The sequence below is a fragment of the Oncorhynchus gorbuscha genome, linkage group LG16, assembly GCF_021184085.1.
Source record: "Oncorhynchus gorbuscha isolate QuinsamMale2020 ecotype Even-year linkage group LG16, OgorEven_v1.0, whole genome shotgun sequence".
Lineage (NCBI taxonomy): Eukaryota > Metazoa > Chordata > Actinopteri > Salmoniformes > Salmonidae > Oncorhynchus > Oncorhynchus gorbuscha.
In genome coordinates this window covers 43,780,395-43,804,410 of record NC_060188.1, presented here as the reverse complement: position 1 = coordinate 43,804,410, position 24,016 = coordinate 43,780,395, and the positions used below count along the sequence as shown (strand labels likewise).

Below are 24,016 nucleotides of genomic sequence, written 5' to 3'. Positions count from 1 at the left end.
GTTAAGTACAATAAGAGTGACACCTTTACAGTCACTATTTATTCGTCATTACTTCTAAGATATATTCTCTTTGTATCAGAAAACATTCTGATATGTTCGTATTCCTTTTCACACTAACTATGTTACGACAGTGGAATTTGAAAAGGTATACCATTTGAGACAACATCCATGTTAATCGTACTCTGCTCATTCATGACAAACCACAATTAAGTTTAAAAAGTTCCGAACATTTTATTAGCGTCATGTCACTTTAATATGTTCATACTAAAATCAACAATTCTTTACCATAATGTAGTCTTTTCAATACACAAGTATCAATAAGCATGATTAAAAGATCACAATGGCTTTATGTCTGTATTCAAGAATGTCCCATATCCTATTATATTAAAATATTTCATATATAGCGTTTGTATTTAAACAGAGGTTTAATAATAAAAATGTCCCATCGAAGGCAATTAGAGGATTTAATCAGATCTGGATTCTCATATTTAACAAAGCAACGTCTTCAGAGGTGTCGCATGTCCATGACAAGTGAGAGAGAAGATAGACAGGAAATAAAGGTTGAGAGAAGGACAGACCAGACCCAAGAGATGACAGCATTGCATTGTTTCATCAACATTCAAAAGGCAGCAAATTATAACAAGGTTAGTTCGCCTTCAAACGTCTACATTTCTGCCTTTGCATTAATCCTAGATTTGTTCGACACAAGAACCAAAATAAAGTACACATCTGTCCTTCACAACTAAAATCAGTAGATCATTATTATTGTAGCTGAGATATTATTCTTACGCTCAATCAAGGTGACATCCAATAATAAGTCCTTAAGGGCAGGCGATACTCCAACATTGCCTTTAGCATGATACTTCTATTATTTTATTAGCAAATACAACTATGCTTTTGATCAAAAGACTTGACATCCATAGCCAGAACTGTATATGAAAAGATCTAAGAAAACCTTGTTCTTCGAGAATAAACACTGATGTCCTCAATCATTGACGTACATACCGTATCATGAGTTCCCTGGTTTCGACAAGTTGTCCCAGCTTGAAAATAGTCAAACCAGCAGCGAAATCAGACCTCGCTTAGTCACCTCTGTCCTTGTTCTGTTTACCACACAAAGTTTGATTCGTTTGAAAGTCTGCAGCTGGGGGAAATCTTCAGGAAAGGCAATGATACACACAAAAATGGTGAGCCACAACCGAAGATCCTGTGAGAGGCAGCAAGCAGTCCCTGACAGTTTCCCACAATGATGTTCCCAGAACTGACTCAATATGCTGGGTTTACTTGGAGACTTGCTGTTGGATGTGGAGTAAAAACTCATAGTAAGACAAGGCAGACTCTGTCCGGTCCTCTATCATGTTCTGCAAGAAGCTGGCTTTCAGTGGACTCTCATCCCTGAACGGGAACAGAAAAGGAAGATTGGATCCGCAACAATAACACACCGTCTCTTGCAGAATTGACCTGAGCCGGTTGACAGCGCAAAACTCCGTAGGCTGTCAACCATGTCAATAAGTTCAACCAGATCTAAATACTACGCATTCTATTTTGACCTTTGTTTACCCAAGGAAATCAGACATTGTATGCAACCAAATTTCACCCTTATTCCCCATAGTGTGCACTACTTTTGACTAGAGCTCAACAGCCCTGGTCAAAAGTAGTGAACTCTAAGTGGAATAGGGTGCAATTTGGAATGCAGCCATGGCCTCTGAACTCTGGTGTGGCTTTACTAGACCAGAGCACTGGTACTGTTCCTAATGCCTACCTGATGACATGCAGGATGGGGAAGAAGGGCCTCTGTTCCCTCAGCCAGCCAACGAACGCTCTGGTTCTCTGGGACTCTGCAGTGTCCAACTCTGGGAGCATGTTCTGGGAGATTCAACACCATTATAATGAAATATCTTTATGGCACCCCTTTCAGGAAATCTGTTGTGCCGTTTTAAATGAGATGCACTACTAATATATATATGATACTACCACATGTAAATACACAGAGGTCCTGGTGAGCGATACAGAACCTTTAATATATGCCATTTAGCGGACGCTTTTATCCAAAGCGACTTACAGTCATGTGTGGATACATTCTACGTATGGGTGGTCCCGGGAATCGAACCCACTACCCTGGCGTTACAAGCGCCATGCTCTACCAACTGAGCTACAGAACCTTGACAGGAGCAGAGCTGGGCTAAGAGAGTGAAAAATGGGAGCAGGTGTTTGGGTTCCTTACCATGTTCAGGGGCACAGCAGCGTAGTTTGGGAGCCCCAGGACTTGCGTGAGGAAGTTGGGGTTGCAGTTTCTTCCAATCCAGAGATAGATCACCTGTTAGGACAAAGGAGAAGTCAGTCAAGATTGTGTTTATTTTATCCATCGGTCCGTTTCTCCAGAAAAATCCACTGTAGATATGGTTGCATGTCTATTTTAGGTTGTTCAAATGACATTCCTAAAAAATAAAAATGTAAATGAGGGCAAGCTAAAGCATGATGGTGTGATGCAGACTGGATTATTCATATGTCAATGTTTGAATTGCACCTGTCCATAACAAATAAATGCATCATGGTCATACTAACCGAGCCAGCGTCCATGAGGAAGGCCCCATCTCTGCTCAGCTTCTCCACAGACAACTGCTGGACTCTGGGCTGGGGGATGGTGCGCTCACTGACGTTCAGGGCTCCCTGTGGTGGGAGAAGAAGAGGGGAGAAGCTAATAAAATAAAAGTTTAAAGGGGAAACGTACAATATATCCACATGTCAGATGGAAGCAGAACCATGGATAGACAAACAAATGTGGACACCCCTTCAAATAGTGGAGTCGGCTGTATAAAAATCCAGCACACAGCCAGACAATCTCCATAGACTAACATTGGCAGTAGAATGACCTTAATGAAGAGGTCAGTGACTTAACGTGGCACCATCATAGGATGCCACCCTTCCAACAAGTCAGTTCGTCAAATTTATGCCTTGCTAAAGCTGCCCCGGTCAACTAGGTGCTGTTATTGTGAATTGGAAACGTCTAAGAGCAACAAGAGGCTCAGCCGCGAAGCGTGACACAGAACCCAAACCAGCTGCGCGTGAGCCTTCGTGCATACATTTACATTACATTGAAGTCATTTAGCAGACGCTCTTTGTTTCTAGTCATCTCTCCTCCTTCCAGGCTTTTTCATCGTTTAACTTATATGGTGATCGCATCTAAACTTTCATTGTATTACCACAACTACAGGCAAAACAGTTTGTCTTTCAGTCACCCACGTGGGTATAACCAATGAGATGGCAAGTGGGTACCTGCTTCTATAAACCAATGAGATGGGAGAGGCAGGACTTTCAGCGCGATCTGCATCAGATATAGGAATGAGTTCAATTTTAGCCCTTGGTGTCGCAGACGCTTGTTGGTGGGCGCTAGCAGTGTCGGTGCAATAATTGAATAACATGGCTTTCTTAATGTAATTTGCGACGCTCACGCATGCGACGTGTCCGGTCTGGTCAGCATTTAAGGCCACAAGCTCACAGAACGGGATCGCAGAGTACTGAAGCTTGTAAAACCTGTCCTTGGTTGCAACACTCACTACGAGTTCCAAACTGCCTCTGGAAGCAACATCAGCACATTAACTGCTTGTCAGGAGCTTCATGAAATGGGTTTCCATGGCAGAGCAGCTGCATACAAACCTAATATGACTATGCACAATGCCAAGTGCCGGCTGGAGTGGTGTAAATCTCACCGCCATTGGATTCTGGAGCGGAGTTCCCTGGAGTGACAAATCACGCTTCACTGTCTGGCAGTCCAACGGACTAATCTGGGTTTGACGGATGCCAGAGGAACGCTACCTGCCCCAATGCAGTGCCAACTGTCAAGTTTGGTGGAGGAGGAATAACGGTCTAGAGCTGTTTCATGGTTCAGGCTGTTTAGTTTAATGGATAGGAAATATTAACCCTGCTGTAGCATACAATGACATTGTAGATGAATATGTGCTTCCAACTTTGTGACAACAGTTTGGGGAAGGCCCTTTCCTGTTTCAGCATGACAATGCCCCCATGCACAAAGTGAGGTTCATATACAAATTGTTTGTCGAGATCGATGTGGAAGAACTTCACTGGCCTGCACAGGGCCCTGACCTCAGAATGGAAGCAAGCACCTGCAGCAATGTCCCAACATCTGTTATAGGGGGGGGGGGGGGGAACAACTCCCTATTAATGCCAATGATTTTGGAATGAGATGCTCAACGAGCACGTGTCCACATACTTTTGGCCATGTAGTGTATGCATTATATAATTTAAGACATGCTCAAAATATAACATTGTATAAACTATAGAAAATATAGCTTCTCATTATTGGCATTATCTATCTGAGTGAAAATCTGGGTTTCCCCTAGCCCTGACCTCGTCAGTCAGATCGTCCACACGGTACAGCGCTGGGTGGATCATCAGCATGACGTAGGCCAGGGGCTGGTACTTCAGCTGACACATGGCAAACACACGGTCGTCCAGCCTGGTGCTTGTACCCGTTCGGAAGGCTTTCTGTGGATCAGACAACAAAAACGACATATGAGCAAAGCATGAAGGAGAAACAAATCGCAGTAGCTGGGTCTTACATTATCAGTTGATATGACTAGATTTCTTATGGTGTCTTGAAGCTGGTTTATGTTCCATAGCCTGTTTGGTGAGAGGTAGGTTCCGTCCCAAATGGCATCATATCCTCTTAAAAGGTGCACTGCTTTTTGGGGGCATTTCACCTCCTTTTTCAATCGTCTCATCGCTGCAACTCGTCAAAGGCGAAGGTAGCATCATGAGTCCTCCAAAACATAACCCACCCAACCGCGTTCCTTAACACCCGCCAGCTTATCCCGGAAGCCAGCTGCACTGTGTCGGAGGAAACACTGTTCAACTGGCGACCGGGGTCAGCACGCAGGCACCCGGCCCGCCACAATGAGTCGCTAGAGCCAAGTAAAGATCCACCGGCCAAACCCGGACAACACTGGGCCAACTCTGCACCGTCCTATGACCGTCCTACCGACTCAGGCCGGTTGAGGCACAGCCTGGGAAATGAACCCGGGTCTGGAGTAAAGGCTGCAGCACTACATGCAATGCAGTGCCTTAGACCACTGCGCCACTCGGGAGGCCAATGGTGCACTGCTTTTGACTAGTGCCCATGGGAACAGGGTACCATTTGAGACGAAGCTGTAGACTGCCAGGGGACTAGCCAGGGAGGGAGTGGGTGGATAGCATACCTGTTTGAGCAGGGCGAGGATGTAGAGGGGGAACAGTCTGAGACAGGCGGGGGCCAGGAGACCAGGCTGCTGGATGGTGAGTACAGAGGTGCGGAAGGACGTCAGAGAGTCGATGGATGCGTTGGTCATCGCGTCCCTGGCGTCACTCAAACTGGCCGTCACAGAGCGATCCACAGCTGGAGAGCGAGAGGACACACATCAGGAAAAAAGAACCAAATTCAAACCTCAGCTACGTTTTTGTCTCAGGGATTGTGATTCACAAGTTACATGAAAGTACAGTACATGTTTGTAGTCATGGCCTTCATTTACAAAAGAGAAACCGTTGGGTTAAATAATTTGTTACTTTATATTAGGGTAAACAATCAATAATAATGGTATAATATTATTACAGTAGGTTCTCTTTAGAAGACTAACATTTCATCAGTGAAGGAATAGACCTGGGTAAAACCGCCATCAACACACTATATGAAGATTAGTCCAGTCAGTTTCATGTAGCCACTTGGATCCCACAAAGGTCACGGTAACCAGGCAACTATCTGATATCACTTACAACCATCTGTCCATGCAAATTAGGCAGCTATGGTAGGGTGAGGATGACAATCCTGCTCTCACTATGAGACATTAACGATCACAGGATGATGGAACACACTAAGGACATCACCGTGATGGTAATAAACATGCTTTAATAACCACACAAATACCAACAAACTACCTACCCATGCTAGCCAGCAAGCAAGTGATGGCCTGGACATCAGCCCCAGCAAAGATGTCGGATAGGGAGTTTACAACAGGCAAACACATGGTGTGGACTCGGATTCGTCGCTCTCCTGTAGAAATACAACACCAAGCAACAAGTTACTGTTTCAGCATTACAATGGAAACAAAAAGTATTAACTCAATTGCACTTCAGAAAGAGCATGTTTACAATTTGGTATTCAGTTTAAAAAGTGTTCCATCTCACCCTTTCATGGCTCACGTTTACAAACATGGAATCCGAGTCCCAAATGGAACTTCTCTATATAGTGCACTTATTTTTATTTTATAGCCAGAGCCTTTTAAGTCCTGGTAAAAAGTAGGGAACTATGCATGGAATAGTGTGATATTTGGGACATATACAATGAGTCTCAACCAAGTAAATCCCACAGAAAAATGAAACTTTTTGGTAAACCCCAGCAGCTCCAGACAGTATACCTTTGCTGGACGTGTAGAGCAAAGCAGCCTGGAAGGAGACAGACTGCATGTCCACCAGGTTCTCTTCAATGGACATCTGCACAGCGAAGCCTGCATCCGGGTTCACGTTGGGCAGAGACAGCAGGTCCGTGGAGCGCACAAAGAAGTTCCCATGGAACGTGTGGATGGACAAGCCTACATGGAGGTTAAGGGCTTTGAGTTGAATTCATTCCAAGTTCATCCTCCCAGATAAAGTAATCTACTGGAGCAGGGACAGACTCAAGTTCACAGGGTTAATATTATCCTCCATCAATGAGCATTGAGATGATCAGCAAATAATTTACACAGATTTCAGATGAAATAAGATGCATTTTCCCCGAAGAGAAATTTGTTTCAGACAATTAAAGCTTTCACATAATACAATAAAACCACAACAGTGAAAAAAAAAGTCACCTTTAGAGCAGCGTATCCTCATGACAGCCTCGAAGCCGATCTTGCGGGTGAGGTACCTCTTGAGATCCTTCTGGAAGCACTCTACTCCGGCTGGATTGTGCTGCTGGTGGTAGGAGGGGTAGTAGTACACACTTCCCGCTGAGTACCTGGATATGCAACCTGACGGGAGGAGAGGGAAGATTGAGAGATTACACATGAATCCAGCCAAGGTATGATGTTCTATACACAAGGGGAAATTTGATTTGCCACCAACAAGACACATACAGTAACATACGCATACTGTAACATACAGAGACCTGCACAGGGCACTGCTTGCTTGTGGAATAAGGTGACTTCGTAAACAATCACACATTGTAGTGCAGGTGTATGCGGCTGAAGGCGCCACTCACCTAAAGAGGCCAGGTCACAGTACTGGGAGCTCAGTAGGAACAGATCCACAGCCACCTGCTGTCCTGAACAGTCCAGGGCCAGCTTCTTATAGAAGTCTGTGGCAGGAGAAAGGTGCTGGATATCCTGGGGAATCACCACACAACGAGCATCACAGACAGTAGTTTAAAAAAAATAAAAAAATAAGTGGGTATAGTATGCAGAACACGTTCCTTAAAACCTATCATGTTTCAACCATCACTGGACAACAGGCATACAACATGTTATACAACTAGAAATGTGTGTGCATCCCAAATGGCACAGTATTCCCTACATATGGGACATTTTAGGGTGCCATTTCAGATACAGAATGAATAAACCAGTGTGAACCGGTCTCTCTAGTCTCTACCTTGGCAGAAGCCCTCTGGTTGGGGTCCTCTCTGGACTTGAGGGCCCCCACACCCAGACTGGGCAGCTGTGTCTGGAAGACGGACACACGCCCTCCGGTGGCCGATAGCAGCTTGAACGCTGCCTGCAGGGCCGGGCCCAGAGCACACTGGGTCTCCATGGTCTTGCCAAACATCTGGGGCAAGCTCCTCAACAAATCCTGCACCAGCTGCAAAAATAAATAACACATTTACATAAAGTTTTGAAATGCAAAACAGAGCTAAAGAGAGGCTTAGGCAAAACTAAGTTACCCAATGCGAGTGTGTCTTGATTAATTCAGGCAATGTGGTGAGTTGTTAGACAGATTTGAGTCACAACCTTTTCGTTTTACATTAGCCAGTCTCTGGGGAATATTAGCTCCTTACCTCCTTGCATTCATTGAGGTTCACTAAAAGGCTGTCTGGTGTCGGTAAAAATATATCTGGAGGAAAGACAGCACAGAAGTCCATTAGACTATTTTTTCAGTATTTGATCACTTCTAGACGGTGAATTATTCTACAGATGAAGCTTGTAAACGCTTGCGCCTCAGTTTTTTTCTTACAAGACTGAGCAAAAATTGAACAGACCCCACACAACGCAATTTAAAGAGCTCCGGCCCATGTTCACAAACTTCTCTATTTTTCTCTCTCACCTTCGATGTCAGAGACTATGAGCATCTGTGGTTGGGACAGGCCCTCCTGGAGGTTGTAGAAGTGGATGGTGCTGTCAAATGTGATGAAGCCAATCTTTGTCCTCGAGTCCCCAGGGAGCCTGGAACACACAGGCATTCAGAAGGACATGTTCAGCAGACAGTCACAGGACACAATTTTTTTTGTTAAAGCTACATTGTTTTGGGGTTATTGGAGACGAAACACTAAAGCTAGCAAGTTGACTAAAACTTCCGGACAATGTTAGTTTATGAAGCCCAGAACATAAGAAAATGGACCATGCTGCAAAGGCCTCATCAGCTTTTTTGTTAGTGTCTCAGTGGTGACGTTGATCATACATACGCATTGATGTTCTCTAGCAGTGACTGACAGACGACATCTAGGTATCCTGTTTCCACGGCATTGTGGGATACATCCAGCACGATGAGGTAAACAGCAGGCTGGGGGGGTCTCAGCTGAGTATGACAGGTTTCACCACGTCAATACATAGACAAACACGCAGACAAAAACACGTAAACGTTTCCTAGAAAAACTGCAGCAAATGATTTAAAACTTAAGAGCATCATAAAGTCTGATGGAATCACTTCACGAACACAGCAGCACCTAGCTCACATCTGCATTTTATTAGCAGATTAAAGGGGGCAACATTCCACATAGATAAGAAATATTTTCAGGCAGAATATAGACAATCTTGAAAGACTACACATGTGAATTTACCATGTATTCTGATGGTGCAATGAACTCGAGGGTAGCATTCTGGACCTCAGGTCTTTTGTGTGGCTCGCCATACGATCTGCTGACTGGGTTGTACATGAACTCCTCTGGAACTAAACCAAACAAAGACAAAGGTTATCTTCAGTCAGAAAAGAGCAGCACCAGGCTTGTCCATCAGCACTAATATCGGCAGGTTAACGATATCCTGGACATTTAGGTCAAAGCGGTGTGCTTGAAAACCTTGATAGAGCATGGGTGAAGTTAGTCCTTGTGGTGCTCGTGTGAATTTCCCTTCCTTTTTTCAGCTTCAGACCAACCCAACTTCACTTGGAACCTAATTTTAGTTTTTAAATAATGAACATTGGATCTGGTCAAAGGAAGTGCCATATATGGGGTATAGGGTGTCATTTGAGAGGAGCTTGGTGGCTGTGGTCCTCACCGTCGTTGACCCGGTAACACAGGTTACACTTCCATCTCCTCTGGTCCAGGAAGGTCACAAAGGGGTTGATGTACGTCCTGCAGGAGCGACACCTCACTATAGTGCTGGAGGTGACCACAGGCAGTTGCTGCAGTGCACAGACAAAACAAAACAATTAAGGGGCAATCTGGGATTAGTACATACATTTAAATGAAATACTGTATATGCACCCATCGGCTCTTGAATAATTTAACTTATAATACAACTAGTTGCTGCAGTGCACAGAGAAACAACAAGATTGTCATAGACTTATCATCAATGCCAAGTTCCACACTAATCTAAAAAAAAAAAAAAAAATCTAATTACAATTCAGACATGATCACAGATGTGTAGATTGAAGACAATTATTCTAGGCTATATGTATCCTTTGATCTTTCACCAGAAGTAGGATTGATTATACTGAAGGTTGGGCATGTTTTGCATGGAGTGATTGGGCAACGTCTTACCGAGAGATCTTTGAAGGGGTGGAGGAGCAAGCCGAGTGGGAGCTTGGCTTTGTTTAACAGCGACTGGGTCTGGGGGATGCTGGTCAGGGTACTGCGGAAGACCCTGTAGTGAGAGGGAGATGCACAACCAGTACATATTATTTACATATAGGGCCAAGTTCAAGCACATTAACACAAAATATTCAACATTGTGGTGGGAGGGTTGATGTTGAGAAACAAAGCCAGACAAACTACTACGCACTCTGGGTGGCAGTTGATTTTCTGCAGGTCCTGGGGCAGGCAGGGCGTAGGAGGGGTGACTGGGCCCAGAGGGAGCAGGTTCCTCTCCTGCAGCAGGTTGACAACCCTCAGGGACTCTGGGGTCTGAGACTGCAGACTCAAACAAGACAAGGAGGGGCTCAGTTGGGCTGGACCTGCAGAGTGCTGGGGAGGGAAATTAGGACAGTTAACCGGTGAATACAATGAACGAGGGCAGCACTTAACTTGGGTGCACGCTTGAAGGTCTGATCAAAAATTAGTGCACTTGTGGTGCATCCCTGGTCAGTTTCAATATTTAAATCTATGCATGTCTTTTTTCAACAGAGTTAATTTTAAAAATGTGTTCAATAGTCAGACATACGCTAAGCTCTGACTGAATATCATACAGAAGGCTCAGCTATGAACTGTGGAACTGACAGCATTTTAGCATCATGAAATACGCGCTCTCACCACTGGTGTCCCCCAGGGCTCTGTTCTAGGCCCTCTCCTATTCTCGCTATACACCAAGTTACTTGGCTCTGTCATAACCTCACATGGTCTCTCCTATCATTGCTATGCAGACGACACACAATTAATCTTCTCCTTTCCCCCTTCTGATGACCAGGTGGCGAATCGCATCTCTGGCAGACATATCAGTGTGGATGACGGATCACCACCTCAAGCTGAACTTCGGCAAGACGGAGCTGCTCTTCCTCCCGGGGAAGGACTGCCCGTTCCATGATCTCGCCATCACGGTTGACAACTCCATTGTGTCCTCCTCCCAGAGCGCCAAGAACCTTGGCGTGATCCTGGACAACACCCTGTCGTTCTCAACTAACATCAAGGCGGTGGCCCGTTCCTGTAGGTTCATGCTTTACAACATCCGCAGAGTACGACCCTGCCTCACACAGGAAGCGGCGCAGGTCCTAATCCAGGCACTTGTCATCTCCCGTCTGGATTACTGCAACTCGCTGTTGGCTGGGCTCCCTGCCTGTGCCATTAAACCCCTACAACTCATCCAGAACGCCGCAGCCCGTCTAGTGTTCAACCTTCCCAAGTTCTCTCACGTCACCCCGCTCCTCCGCTCTCTCCACTGGCTTCCAGTTGAAGCTCGCATCCGCTACAAGACCATGGTGCTTGCCTACGGAGCTGTGAGGGGAACGGCACCTCAGTACCTCCAGGCTCTGATCAGGCCCTACACCCAAATAAGGGCACTGCGTTCATCCACCTCTGGCCTGCTCGCCTCCCTACCACTGAGGAAGTACAGTTCCCGCTCAGCCCAGTCAAAACTGTTCGCTGCCCTGGCTCCCCAATGGTGGAACAAACTCCCTCACGACGCCAGGACAGCGGAGTCAATCACCACCTTCCGGAGACACCTGAAACCCCACCTCTTTAAGGAATACCTAGGATAGGATAAAGTAATCCTTCTCACCCCCCCCCCTTAAAAGATTTAGATGCACTATTGTAAAGTGGCTGTTCCACTGGATGTCATAAGGTGAATGCACCAATTTGTAAGTCGCTCTGGATAAGAGCGTCTGCTAAATGACTTAAATGTAAATGTAATGTAAATGAAATATTAAAATAAATTCATATACCCCAAGGATAATTTTTTACATTTTTTATTTATTTAAATCTTAGCACTTCGATATGGTCATTTTCACAAATGTATAGAATGTTTGGGAATGACATATAGTAAGTAAGGCATTTGTGAAAATAGCAATAGAGTGGGAAAGCAGCTGTGCATTTGGACAATTAATAGACACTGCAGTAAATAAACCTAATGAAACCATCCGTCTTGATCAGAACTGGAGTCGACGCGGACCGGTGCGCCATAGCCAATCAGAGATTCAATAGGCATATATGCAAATAAGCCATTTGCAACCCGTGCCTTCCATCAATCATTTTGAACTGGACTGTGATTACAGGCAGTAGCAACAACGCAATTTTAGATCAGAACGCATTTGTCAAAAGCCACAAAATACACCAGAATGGATTTCTGCACATATGTAAATACCACAGGAGTCCTCACAGTCCTATTGATCAAACCACCATGAAAAGTTAAGCTCTCCTCCCCTCAGTTGCCTATGCACATCAACAAGATCAACAACTAATGCTAGCCAGAGCGAGATAAGGAACATAAGATAAACCCTCTCAAACTTAAAAAAAAAAAATCCTAAATAAAATAGTTGGCTGTTCAAATTGCACTTAAACATTGTGGAATAAAATCATGCTCGTCCTTCTGCAGCTTGCCTGCCAATGCATGCTTGTACCAACCCACCTTTTGACAACTGAATGGGAAACTTGCTTGCCCTCTCATTTAATTGATGTCGAATACATTTGATTGACAACTAAGAGATCTGTTATCCACAGTTCACATTCATTCAAGCTCAGCATAGCTACCTGGTAAAGCCATGTACATTTCTTTCTAGCTAACCAAATGACACCTGCCTCTAGCTGTAGCCACTGAAAAAAGGTGAGGGGAAAAGGTCAGTCACACCTCCAATGACATGACATCCTCCCAGCAGCTAGTGTTAGGCGCAGGGTTTTCAGCTTACTAAAAAGATACACTAGCTCAGGTGAGTCAAACTCAATCAGGGCAGACATAAAAATAAAAATAAAGTGAATTTGCAGGTTAGACATAGCCTATTTGTTAAAAGAAAGAGCAACTGTCCCAAACTGCCCATTGTTTTATTGGAAATACAGCCCTTTGTAATGTCCACTTATTGGATACTGTATACAGCACTTTAATATATTGAAACTAAAGAGATATGTCCAGCCGTTGCTGCTATGCTTGCAGATGTACATAATACTCTGCGGCCCTAATCAAAAAGGTATTTAGTAACTCCAAACAATCAAATCGTCACTATAGGTTTAATGCAACATTTAAACAAGTTTCAGTTTTTGCATTGCATGGATCACCAGTGGGGTTGAATGCCAGGCCAGCTATAATTTACAACAATAGATGGATAGTAGTACACAAATTATTGCTATAACTGCATCCACCTATTCTCCCAACAATGCCTTACAGTACGTACATCATGAAATAGATAAGTTCTATTTTTAACATCACTTAAAGTTGGTTGAGGCATAAACTGGGATTTTGGTATTTTTTTATTACTGATATTGTGATTGTCTGTTTCATATCTGCAAAGTAGTTCAAACACTGTCAAACAAAATCCAAGACTTGGCAAAGCATAGAGATGGGAGTCTGGTCACTTACCTGCTGGTATGGCTGAGGATGGCTGTAAGGCTGTGTTGAGGGCTGCACAGGATGTTGCATGGTGGCGGCAGTAGGGAGTGCCGAGGTGTTCTGGTACCCCGGGGGTAGAGAGGGGTAGGATAGACCCATGTGTCGAGTAGGGGGGCCTGGCTGCTGGGGTGGGAGTGGGCCAGCTATAGGGACAAGCACCAAAACAGTACTCTTGTCAGTTCTTAGTGTTGCTAGCAGTAAATCTAGGGGACTATAAAGTTACATTAGTTATTCATTTCTGATTTTCTATAATGTAGTGGAGGACTGACCCATTTTAGGGCCCATCTCCAAGTGATCAAAGCTGTTGGGGACTTGAGCACCATTACCAGGTGTGGGCATGTGTCCTGTTACAATGCAAACATAACATTTAGGGGTCAGAATAAAGATGCATTAAAACAAACAAAACACTAATACTTGTGTAAGCACTTAAAAGCCACAATCTGTACATTTGCAAAAACTTAGTAATTTAGCATACATGTTTGTGTTATGTTTCAGGTCAGTTGTACTTTGTTTCATTGCCAAAGGGTTGAGAACATATGAATTATGCATTCAAGGTACCCGATTCACAGTCAAAATAACAGACAGTAAGACAACGTGATAAATTGGACACATGGGAGGGGGGGGGGGCGGACGGACAGACAGACAGACAAACTTGGAAATAGTGTCAGATGTAAACAGGTGATATCTGAAATAACCATGGAAGTTCGAGGCCTTCTGTTCCTTACGAAACCATGTTAACAAATCTGATAGAAGACAATGGATCAAATGTGATAGTCATCAAAACTGCACAGGGTACACAACACACGGACAGCGACGGAACCACACCTGGACACTCAAAGTCATTCTCCTGGTTCTCGTACTCAGTGTGGGAAGCATAACTAGCATCACTCCCACACTGAGCTGGCATGGTGGGAAGACAGAGAAGGCAATGAGACCCAAAGGGGGTGGCTGTTGGGAGCTAGTTCCACTACTGAGAAACCCCACATTAGACCCCACCACCCCAGAGGAAAAAAATAAATATTTATACAATTATTGTACAACTACTGAACAACAAACTACAGTACATATGTGGATAATTCAACAAGTAAGGTAAACAAACTAGGATCAGGTTCCCCTCTTATTCATTAAAAGGCTAAACTGATCACAGATGAGCACTCCTACTCAGACCTTTCATGCAGTATCAAAACTGATATTTCCTTACCATCAGTTTTGGGGCCAAGGGGAGGGGTGGCATTGCCCATGGGGGGTCCAGTAGTGGGTGGGGTGGGTCTCACAGAGGGTGGGGGGCCGCCGTAAGGTGTTCTCATACCTGGCTGGTATGAGTGAGGAGCCGCCATGGGGTTCATCAGAAGAGGGGCAGAGCCTGGACAACAACATTTAGCTACACATATCTCTTACACAGTATCCTATCACAACACCCATCAACTAAAACCTTGTACAATTGTTTGGTTGACATTTTGGGATATTACATCAATGGCACCTACATAGTATTGTGCTGCCAACCCAGACATCAACCTGGCTGTGGCACAATGGCTGTGGTTAAAACCTACACTCGATCCCTCCGATGTCAACAATTACAGACCAGTATCCCTTCTTTCTTTTCTCTCCAAAACTCTTGAACGTGCCGTCCTTGGCCAGCTCTCCCGCTATCTCTCTCTGAATGACCTTCTTGATCCAAATCAGTCAGGTTTCAAGACTAGTCATTCAACTGAGACTGCTCTCCTCTGTATCACGGAGGCGCTCCGCACTGCTAAAGCTAACTCTCTCTCCTCTGCTCTCATCCTTCTAGATCTATCGGCTGCCTTCGATACTGTGAACCATCAGATCCTCCTCTCCACCCTCTCCGAGTTGGGCATCTCCGGCGCGGCCCACGCTTGGATTGCGTCCTACCTGACAGGTCGCTCCTACCAGGTGGCGTGGCGAGAATCTGTCTCCTCACCACGCGCTCTCACCACTGGTGTCCCCAGGGCTCTGTTCTTGGCCCTCTCCTATTCTCGCTATACACCAAGTCACTTGGCTCTGTCATAACCTCACATGGTCTCTCTTATCATTGCTATGCAGACGACACACAATTAATCTTCTCCTTTCCCCCTTCTGATGACCAGGTGGCGAATCGCATCTCTGCATGTCTGGCAGACATATCAGTGTGGATGACGGATCACCACCTCAAGCTGAACCTCGGCAAGACGGAGCTGCTCTTCCTCCCGGGGAAGGACTGCCCGTTCCATGATCTCGCCATCACGGTTGACAACTCCATTGTGTCCTCCTCCCAGAGCGCCAAGAACCTTGGCGTGATCCTGGACAACACCCTGTCGTTCTCAACTAACATCAAGGCGGTGGCCCGTTCCTGTAGGTTCATGCTCTACAACATCCGCAGAGTACGACCCTGCCTCACACAGGAAGCGGCGCAGGTCCTAATCCAGGCACTTGTCATCTCCCGTCTGGATTACTGCAACTCGCTGTTGGCTGGGCTCCCTGCCTGTGCCATTAAACCCCTTCAACTCATCCAGAACGCCGCAGCCCGTCTGGTGTTCAACCTTCCCAAGTTCTCTCACGTCACCCCGCTCCTCCGTTCTCTCCACTGGCTTCCAGTTGAAGCTCGCATCCGCTACAAGACCATGGTGCTTGCCTACGGAGCTGTGAGGGGAACGGCACCTCAGTACCTCCAGGCTCTGATCAGGCCCTACACCCAAACAAGGGCACTGCGTTCATCCACCTCTGGCCTGCTCGCCTCCCTACCACTGAGGAAGTACAGCTCCCGCTCAGCCCAGTCAAAACTGTTCGCTGCCCTGGCCCCCCAATGGTGGAACAAACTCCCTCACGACGCCAGGACAGCGGAGTCAATCACCACCTTCCGGAGACACCTGAAACCCCACCTCTTTAAGGAATACCTAGGATAGGTTAAGTAATCCCTCTCACCCCACCCCCCCTAAGTTTTAGATGCACTATTGTTAAGTGACTGTCCCACTGGATGTCATAAGGTGAATGCACCAATTTGTAAGTCACTCTGGATAAGAGCGTCTGCTAAATGACTTAAATGTAATGTAAATGTCAAGGCTAACCTATTACATACCCTTAGACAAAATTGGCAACTATACATCATGACAATGTAACCTATAAGACATGGGGGTATATGAGAACTACCGTGCATAAGAGGGAAAACGTCCCGTGACAAGTAGCATTGTAACTAGAGGTCGACCAATTATGATTTTCAACGCCGGTACCGATTATTGGAGGACCAAAAAAGCCGATACCGATTATTGGGGGACCAAAAAAGCCGATACCGATTAAATCGGACGATTTTTCTTTTACATGCATTTGTGATAATGACAATTACAACAATACTGAATGAACACTTATTTTAACTCAATATAATACATAAATAATCTCAATTTATCATCAAACAATGAAACACATTCAATTTGGTTTAAATAATGCAAAAACAAAGTGTTAGAGAAGAAAGTAAAAGTTAAAAAAAATATATATATATGCCATTTAGCGGACGCTTTTATCCAAAGCGACTTACAGTCATGTGTGCATACATTCTACGTATGGGTGGTCCTGGGAATCGAACCCACTACCCTGGCGTTACAAGCGCCATACTCTACCAACTGAGCTACAGAAGTTCAATATGTGTCATGTAAGAAAGCTAACGTTTAAGTTCCTTGCTCAGAACATGAGAACATATGAAAGCTGGTGGTTCCTTTTAACATGAGTCTTCAATATTCCCACTTAAGAAGTTTTAGGTTGTAGTTATTATAGGACTATTTCGCTCTATACCATTTGTATTTCATATACCTTTGACTATTGGATGTTCTTATAGGCACTTTTGTATTGCCAGTGTAACAGTATAGCTTCCTTCCCTCTCCCCTACCTGGGCTCAAACCAGGAACACATCGACAACAGCCACCATCGAAGCAGCATTACCTATGCAGAGCAAGGGGAACAACCACTCCCAAGTCTCAGAGCGAGTGACATTTGAAACCCTATTAGCACGCACCCTGCTAACTAGCTAGCCATTTCACATCGGTTACACCAGCCTAATCTCGGGAGTTGATAGGCTTGAAGTCATAAACAGCTCAATGCTTGAAGCATTGCGAAGCGCTGCTGGCAAAACGCACGAAAGTGCTGTTTGAATGAATGCTTACGAGCCTGCTGGTGCCTACCATCGCTCAGTCAGACTGCTCTATCAAATCATAGACTTAGTTATAACCTGACACAGAAATACGAGCCTTAGGTCATTAATATGGTCGAATCCGGAAACTATCATCTCGAAAACAAGACGTTTATTATTTTAGTGAAATACGGAACCGTTCCGTATTTTATCTAACGGGTGGCATCCTTAAGTCTAAATATTTCTGTTACATTGCACAACCTTCAATGTTATGACATAATTACGGAAAATTCTGGCAAATTAGGCAGTCCAAACTGTTGCATATACCCTGACTGCGTTCATTGCATGCAAGAGAAGTGATTATTTCACCTGGTTAATATTGCCTGCTAACCTGGATTTATTTTAGCTAAATATGCAGGGTTAAAAATATATAATTCTGTGTATTGATTTTAAGAAAGGCATTGAGGTTTATGGTTGGGTACACACGTTGGAGCAACGACAGTCCTTTTTTGTGAATACGTGCCGCATCGATTATATGCAACGCAGGACACGCTAGATAAACTAGTAATATCATCAACTAGTGATTATGATTGATATATTGAAATCGGCCCTAATTAAAGTGGCCATTCCGATTAATCAGTCAACCTCTAATTATAACCCTTCACTGGAGGTATCAGGTCTGACGACAGCTGATGAGGCTGACCCAGAGCTAGCTAATGTCAATGAACTGGAAGACACCGCTAGGTGACTACAGAGACTACACTGGGGCATTCCAAATAAGAGCAATCTGATGTTGCTTCCAATATCAAAGATCTGTCATTCAGAGATGGCAAGTATGAATAAATACTCAATCAAATCAACTTGAATGAAAACAGTAAACTGGACAGATTAGAGTTATTGTTAAATCAGAAGTCAGGAAGGCTGTTATGTCAGCCAGATAATGTGATATTTCTTAGACCACAATGTTGTATAATGCAATAATGGCTTTGCTCATGAATCACTGATGGCTTCTGACCAAAAATAAGCCACACACCACAAATACCGCTACAGTGGTGGGGGTAAGTGGTGACTAAACTCAGAACTCTGGAAATGATAGATTTCAAATAACTTCACCAGAAGTTACTAAAACTAATTTGGCCTGTGAACAAGTATTTCTGAGTAGAGTGTCTGCCAAGGAGATAGGTGTTGCCAAACTGATCTGTTCGTGTGGGAACGGGAGCAGGAGGGGGCAATGTCCACTTTCAACATCAGTTAGCTCGACCACAGAACAAGGAGCCAGATGTTTCACCGGATGTGCAAATCTGAAGCATCCGGGCAGGCATTTCCACTACCCACAAAATATGGCTGAGGGGAAGCCCAGTGGCCGACAGTGGGAGAAGATGGAGTGAGATTGACTTCAGGCGACATTCTGCTCATCGATAGAACATTTCATCTCAATAGAGCGCTATTCACCAAACTAGAATCTGTTACGAACGGAGTGAACTAAGTTTTGTAGACTTCACCCTTTGCCATTTTTTAAATATTTTTTAAAAATGTGGTTTAGGAGTGCAAGGGTAAATAGTTACTGGACATGCCATGCTAGAAAGTGCCAATAGGATCTTGCTAGCTCGTGCTTGGCTCCGCCCAACTCCTTACTTGTTCTGCCACTATGATTGCGTTTTTTCCCCCACTGGAAACGACATGCCGTGGTCTGTCTTGGGTTAGTTCTAAAAAAATCTTTGGCTGAACCACCACCGGGGAGTGTCATTACACAGACAAAACAACGATAACATTTCATAAGATCATAATGATATCTCATGTTTTCAACAAAGTGTTCTTCATTGTGGAAACAAACAGCTGTGGAATATCTAACACTTAATCATGCAGCCTTTGTAATGCTCCCTCCAGCACTGGTTTACCTTGCTGGGTGTATCCCTGGAGCGAGGTGGGAGGACCCAGGGGTTGCATGGCATTATGGAAGACAGGAGGCGTTGCGCGGTACTCTGCCGAGGAGGCCTGGGGGGTTGCCAGGCTGGTCGAGGAGGTCATGTGATTACCCACAGGACGAAGGGGAGGCATGGCCATAGGAGGCGGTGCCCCCATTGATGGAGGAGCTCCCATCGGTGGAGTCCCCCCATACTGCCAGGCTGGGGTGTGCTGGTAGTTGTTAGCAGACACAGGTGGAGGGGTGGCATGCGCTGGGGGAATCCTGGAGCCTGGGTTAGGGCTGGCAGACTGAGGTGGGGTCATGGAATGTTGAGGTCCCATAGGAGGCCTTTTTAACATGGGTTGACTTGGAAGGGCCTGGTTAGAGCTGACTGGTGGGATGGGCTGGTAGGGACCGGAGTTATAGAGTCCAGGGCCGGGCGGCATAGGGCCCTTGGCTTGCATTGGGTTGTATGGAGTCTGGTGGGCCATGTAACCCGGTCCCGGTGGCTGCAGCGCTACTGGATTCTGAGAGGGACCTGGAAGAGAGGAAAATTATGAGGTTAGATGACTCCAAGCCAGTTTCACTTATAGACAAGCACCATACTCTGACATCCCATGTGAATGTCCCTATAATCTGCATTCAAACCATGGAGGTTAATTTTGCATGGCACAGTGCTTAGGGTGGGCAGAGTCTGCACATTATAGACTATTCCATTGGTCCTTAAGTGAAATCTCCACCCTCAGGACATGCAAAAACAAACTACATCAATAATAGCCCACTGCCCCATTTGCATGCCAGTTAACGCTGATGAAGAAAATCTCACTCTACAACCAATGTTTCATTACTACACTATGAACTGCATGGCACTACTGATTGCCTACAACCGTTTGTTTCTCTGAAGATATAGGCTAGATAACTTTGGGAACAGCAGCATTAGTATTAGGCTAAATTCAGCAAGGGAAACTAGGATTTAAATAGACTCCAGGCCTCCAAAATAAGGAAAACAGTTGTGAACACCCATAAACCCATAATCCCAGCATTTCTAAGCAGCTCTGGGGAAATGGCCAAAATGAAGCTAACGGCAGGCCACAGCTGTCATGTTGAGGGCTTCCTCCAATAACAGTGAACCTGGCATGGGCAGAGTACAACTGCTCAACCAATTAAAGAGTAAGACCAGGCAAATGAGCACAACGGGAAAGAATAGGAGTCACAGGAAGTAGATCCTGTACAGCAACGAAGGTCTATCGTTTTAAAGTGGAAACAGTAAGCAAAGTTAGATGAATTAAGCAGAGATTAAATCCACTTTGGCATGAACTTTAACACTTGAGTGCTAGCTTTTGCTACCAACATAGGACAGGAATTTAGTGAACATGCGGAATGCCTTCTTTTGGTAAGATGGATGTTTGAAGCATCTTGGTTTGATCAGAGTTGAAAGACCAATGTTGGAGTTCAGCCATTTAATTGCCTCGTATGCTGTTAGGAATTTTATTAATAAATGACTAAACAATATCTCCATTTCAAATAGAACTAACTAAGTAAACTTATACTCTTTTATTATATCTGATTAAGAATATAAATTCATTAGTGAGGGATTGTGGAGCATATAACACTGGGGTAATGGCATTAAATCAATATAATTCCAGCCAGGTTGGAGAAGATTGGAAGTGTTTTTTTAAAAGTAAGCATAAAGGGTATTTAACCTATGGTTGAACCGACTCAATTTAGCACTGGAATGTCCAGATGAGGCATTGTGGATTTTCTTAGGTTTTCCAATAGCTGGAACTGTCTGCTGAAGGGTGATGGATGAAAACCTTAAGTTCTCAAATGAACTTTTGAACCGTTGGGAGAAAGAATATTTTATGACCTGTGACGTCATATTTTGTATATAAACTGTTGTTCGTGGTTACATGGCAGCACCCTCCGAGAATAAATACTATTACCTATTTTTGATAAGACTGGTCTCTGTCTTTTATGCAAATAAGAATCTTGCAAACTCTCATAATAGATTAAGTGAATACAATTAATGAAAACATATTGGAATAATGAAATTACACCAACAAAATGCAGAGATAAGGAAAAAACAAAGCCAGATTAGCCTAGGGAGTTTAATCGTAATAGCTCATACACCAGTAGGATTGTCAAACATTCGACAACACTTAGCACCTCTGAACAGCGTCAGAAATCAGAATTGCATGTTCACACAGCAAAGACCTTAAAGTCGTCAGCCACTCAGACTTGTTAAATACTCCAAGCCAGAAGGTGGCAGTAGCATTGTTTGGCAATGCATGCCCATGTGGGTTGCTTAGTCTATGGTCTAGATTCTGATATTCTCTAGCTAGCTGTGCTAATGTTGCCATTTTGCAGAAAGCCCTTGTTGATACTTGCCAGATGGCCACAGCTAGCTGACTACCCAGCAAGATTACTTAATTTAATCCAGTCTCCAGAATGCCAGTGCTAGCTCATAGTCAAATGTTTAGCTAGCACAACAAAGTGCTTTCATTAAGTTCATTAAGTTCACACACTGACTTTTCATTTTGTTGCAGCCTAAATTGAAAATGGATTAAATTGAGATGTGCTGTCACTGGCCTACACATAACACCCAATTCAGTGGAATTGTGTTTAATTTTACAATTTAAAATGTAAATCTAAAATGTCTTAATAAGTGTTCAACCCTTTATGGCAAGCCTAAATAAATTCAGGAGTGAAAATGTGTAACAAGTCACTTAAGTTGCATGGACTCAGTCTATGTGCAACAAGTGTTGAATAACTAACTCATCTCTGTACCCCACATATACATTTATCTGTAAGGTCACTCAGAGCAGTGAATTTCAAACACAGATTCAACCACAAAGACCAGTGAGGTTTGAGCATGGTTAAGTTAATTACACTTTGGATTTTGTTTCAATACAGTCACTACAAAGACACAAGCATCCCTCCGAACTCAGTTGCCGGAGAGGAAGGAAAACACTCAAGAATTTCACCATGAGGCTAATAGTAAGTTAGAGTTGAATGGCCGTGACAGGAGAAAACTGAGGATGGATCAACATTGTATATTGAATAATGACAAATGCAACATTTTTACTGAGCTACAGTTGATAAGGAAATCAGTCAACTGAAATACATTTTATAAGCCATAAGCTATGGATTAAATCTAAAACGACATTGGAGGCAGTTTATGGTTGAAAATGGAACATTAATTTCGCTACGATAAGTTAAAAGATACATCTACAAACATTTAAACGAAATACTGTAGAAGTCTATTCATTCGTATGGAGGACTGCTTTTCTGAGGAGTGCCAATATGGCCGACAGGTGGCTTCAAAGCCTCTTATTGGCCAATACGTAGTACAAGCAATCGAGGGTCTATATACACCATTGGTATACACAGGTATGTTTACGAAGCATGTGAAAAATACAATTTGATCTCGAATTGCCAACTAACTGAAATGTGTCTCTAGAGGACAACCAAGTTAAGCTAGCTAACGTTAGCTAGTTAGCAAATATATCTGACTTGTCTCAACTATTCTGAGCCAGATAAATGTTAGCTACCGGTCGTAGTTGGGGAATCAAAACGCTAACTTAAAGCTATCCAAATAACGTCGCTATCTATATGAACATATGGTTGTGTCTCGATAAGAGCAACATTAAATTAACCCACTACTAGCAGCCATCATTCATGGCTAGCATTATTACCAAGGCAGCAAGCTAATGTTGTAATCTGGCCATCTTGCTAACAAGCCAAGTCAGATAAGGTCGGATAAAATCTTATCTTATTAGCTAGTTAACGTTATTTTAGCTAGGTAGAAAGCCAAAAGATAGTTAACCCGTGGAGAAAGTACTCACCGTTTGCGTAGGGCGGTCCTCCTGCCCCATTCTGAGAACTAAAATCTGTACTTGACATTATGAAATAGACACCAACCGTAATCAAATATACTGCAGAAATGCTTGGTTGACGAATAGCTAACTGCGTCTTACTTGGTTAAGTTGGCTGTTTAGCTAGCAGGGTAACGTTAGATGTTTGGGTAACGGAGCGACTTCACCACACAGGCTTTCAAGTAAAACAAAAAGTTAATTAGCTAGCCCACTTGTTAGCTATCACAGGCCCATGATTGGGCCGTTCCCCGTTCAACTACGGGTGTAGGACTTGTCAAGACAATCATGTGAGGCCACTGAAATCACTTATCTTCTTGCACAGGAAGTTGGGATCACCCAGTAGATATTGGCTAGATGGGGTACAGATTATGTCCAAAATAATTTGTGTTGCATTTTAGCCAACCCTTAACATAACCTTAACCTAATTCTCAGAACCTGTTACGATTAATTATCCAAACCTGCAGTGTAAATTATATTAAAAGTCAATTATGACATAAACTGTACCCATTCTAGTCCCACCCAGCAGGCACAACGTCAAATCTCTTCAAGCATGCGCAGTTGGTACACGTGGCACTTCCTGTGCATAGTTGATTTCGACAGTACTGGAAACAGTGAAACGCTCACAATTTTGTACTGCCTTCGCTTCCTTTGATGTTTGAGTCCAAAAACATGGGATCAGTTCAATACACGGCGACAG

The 24,016-nt window shown here is 44.1% G+C and overlaps 1 protein-coding gene across 3 annotated transcripts; it reads right to left on the bottom strand.

Annotated features, from left to right (window-relative positions):
- Positions 1–206: 206 nt before the first annotated feature.
- Positions 207–23,751, bottom strand: LOC123999359 (protein transport protein Sec24A-like). Of its 3 annotated transcripts, none has more exons than XM_046305027.1 (23): positions 23,422–23,751; positions 19,437–19,982; positions 14,626–14,787; positions 13,694–13,768; positions 13,395–13,567; positions 10,179–10,360; positions 9,938–10,040; positions 9,453–9,579; positions 9,017–9,126; positions 8,642–8,754; positions 8,284–8,402; positions 8,018–8,073; positions 7,615–7,821; positions 7,229–7,352; positions 6,840–6,998; positions 6,408–6,581; positions 5,933–6,043; positions 5,217–5,392; positions 4,369–4,506; positions 2,566–2,670; positions 2,225–2,317; positions 1,763–1,866; positions 207–1,395 (listed from the first exon to the last, which is right to left on the bottom strand). In XM_046305027.1, exons 2-23 carry the CDS (start codon positions 19,933–19,935, stop codon positions 1,281–1,283), a joined length of 3,225 nt encoding a protein of 1,074 aa, XP_046160983.1. In that variant the 5' UTR covers positions 19,936–19,982; positions 23,422–23,751; the 3' UTR covers positions 207–1,280. The 3 variants fall into 3 exon arrangements, with proteins under 3 accessions (XP_046160983.1, XP_046160982.1, XP_046160984.1); XM_046305026.1 differs by having other exon boundaries at positions 23,290–23,750; XM_046305028.1 differs by lacking the exons at positions 14,626–14,787; positions 19,437–19,982; positions 23,422–23,751 and adding an exon at positions 14,250–14,346.
- Between the last annotated feature and the right edge of the window lie 265 nt (positions 23,752–24,016).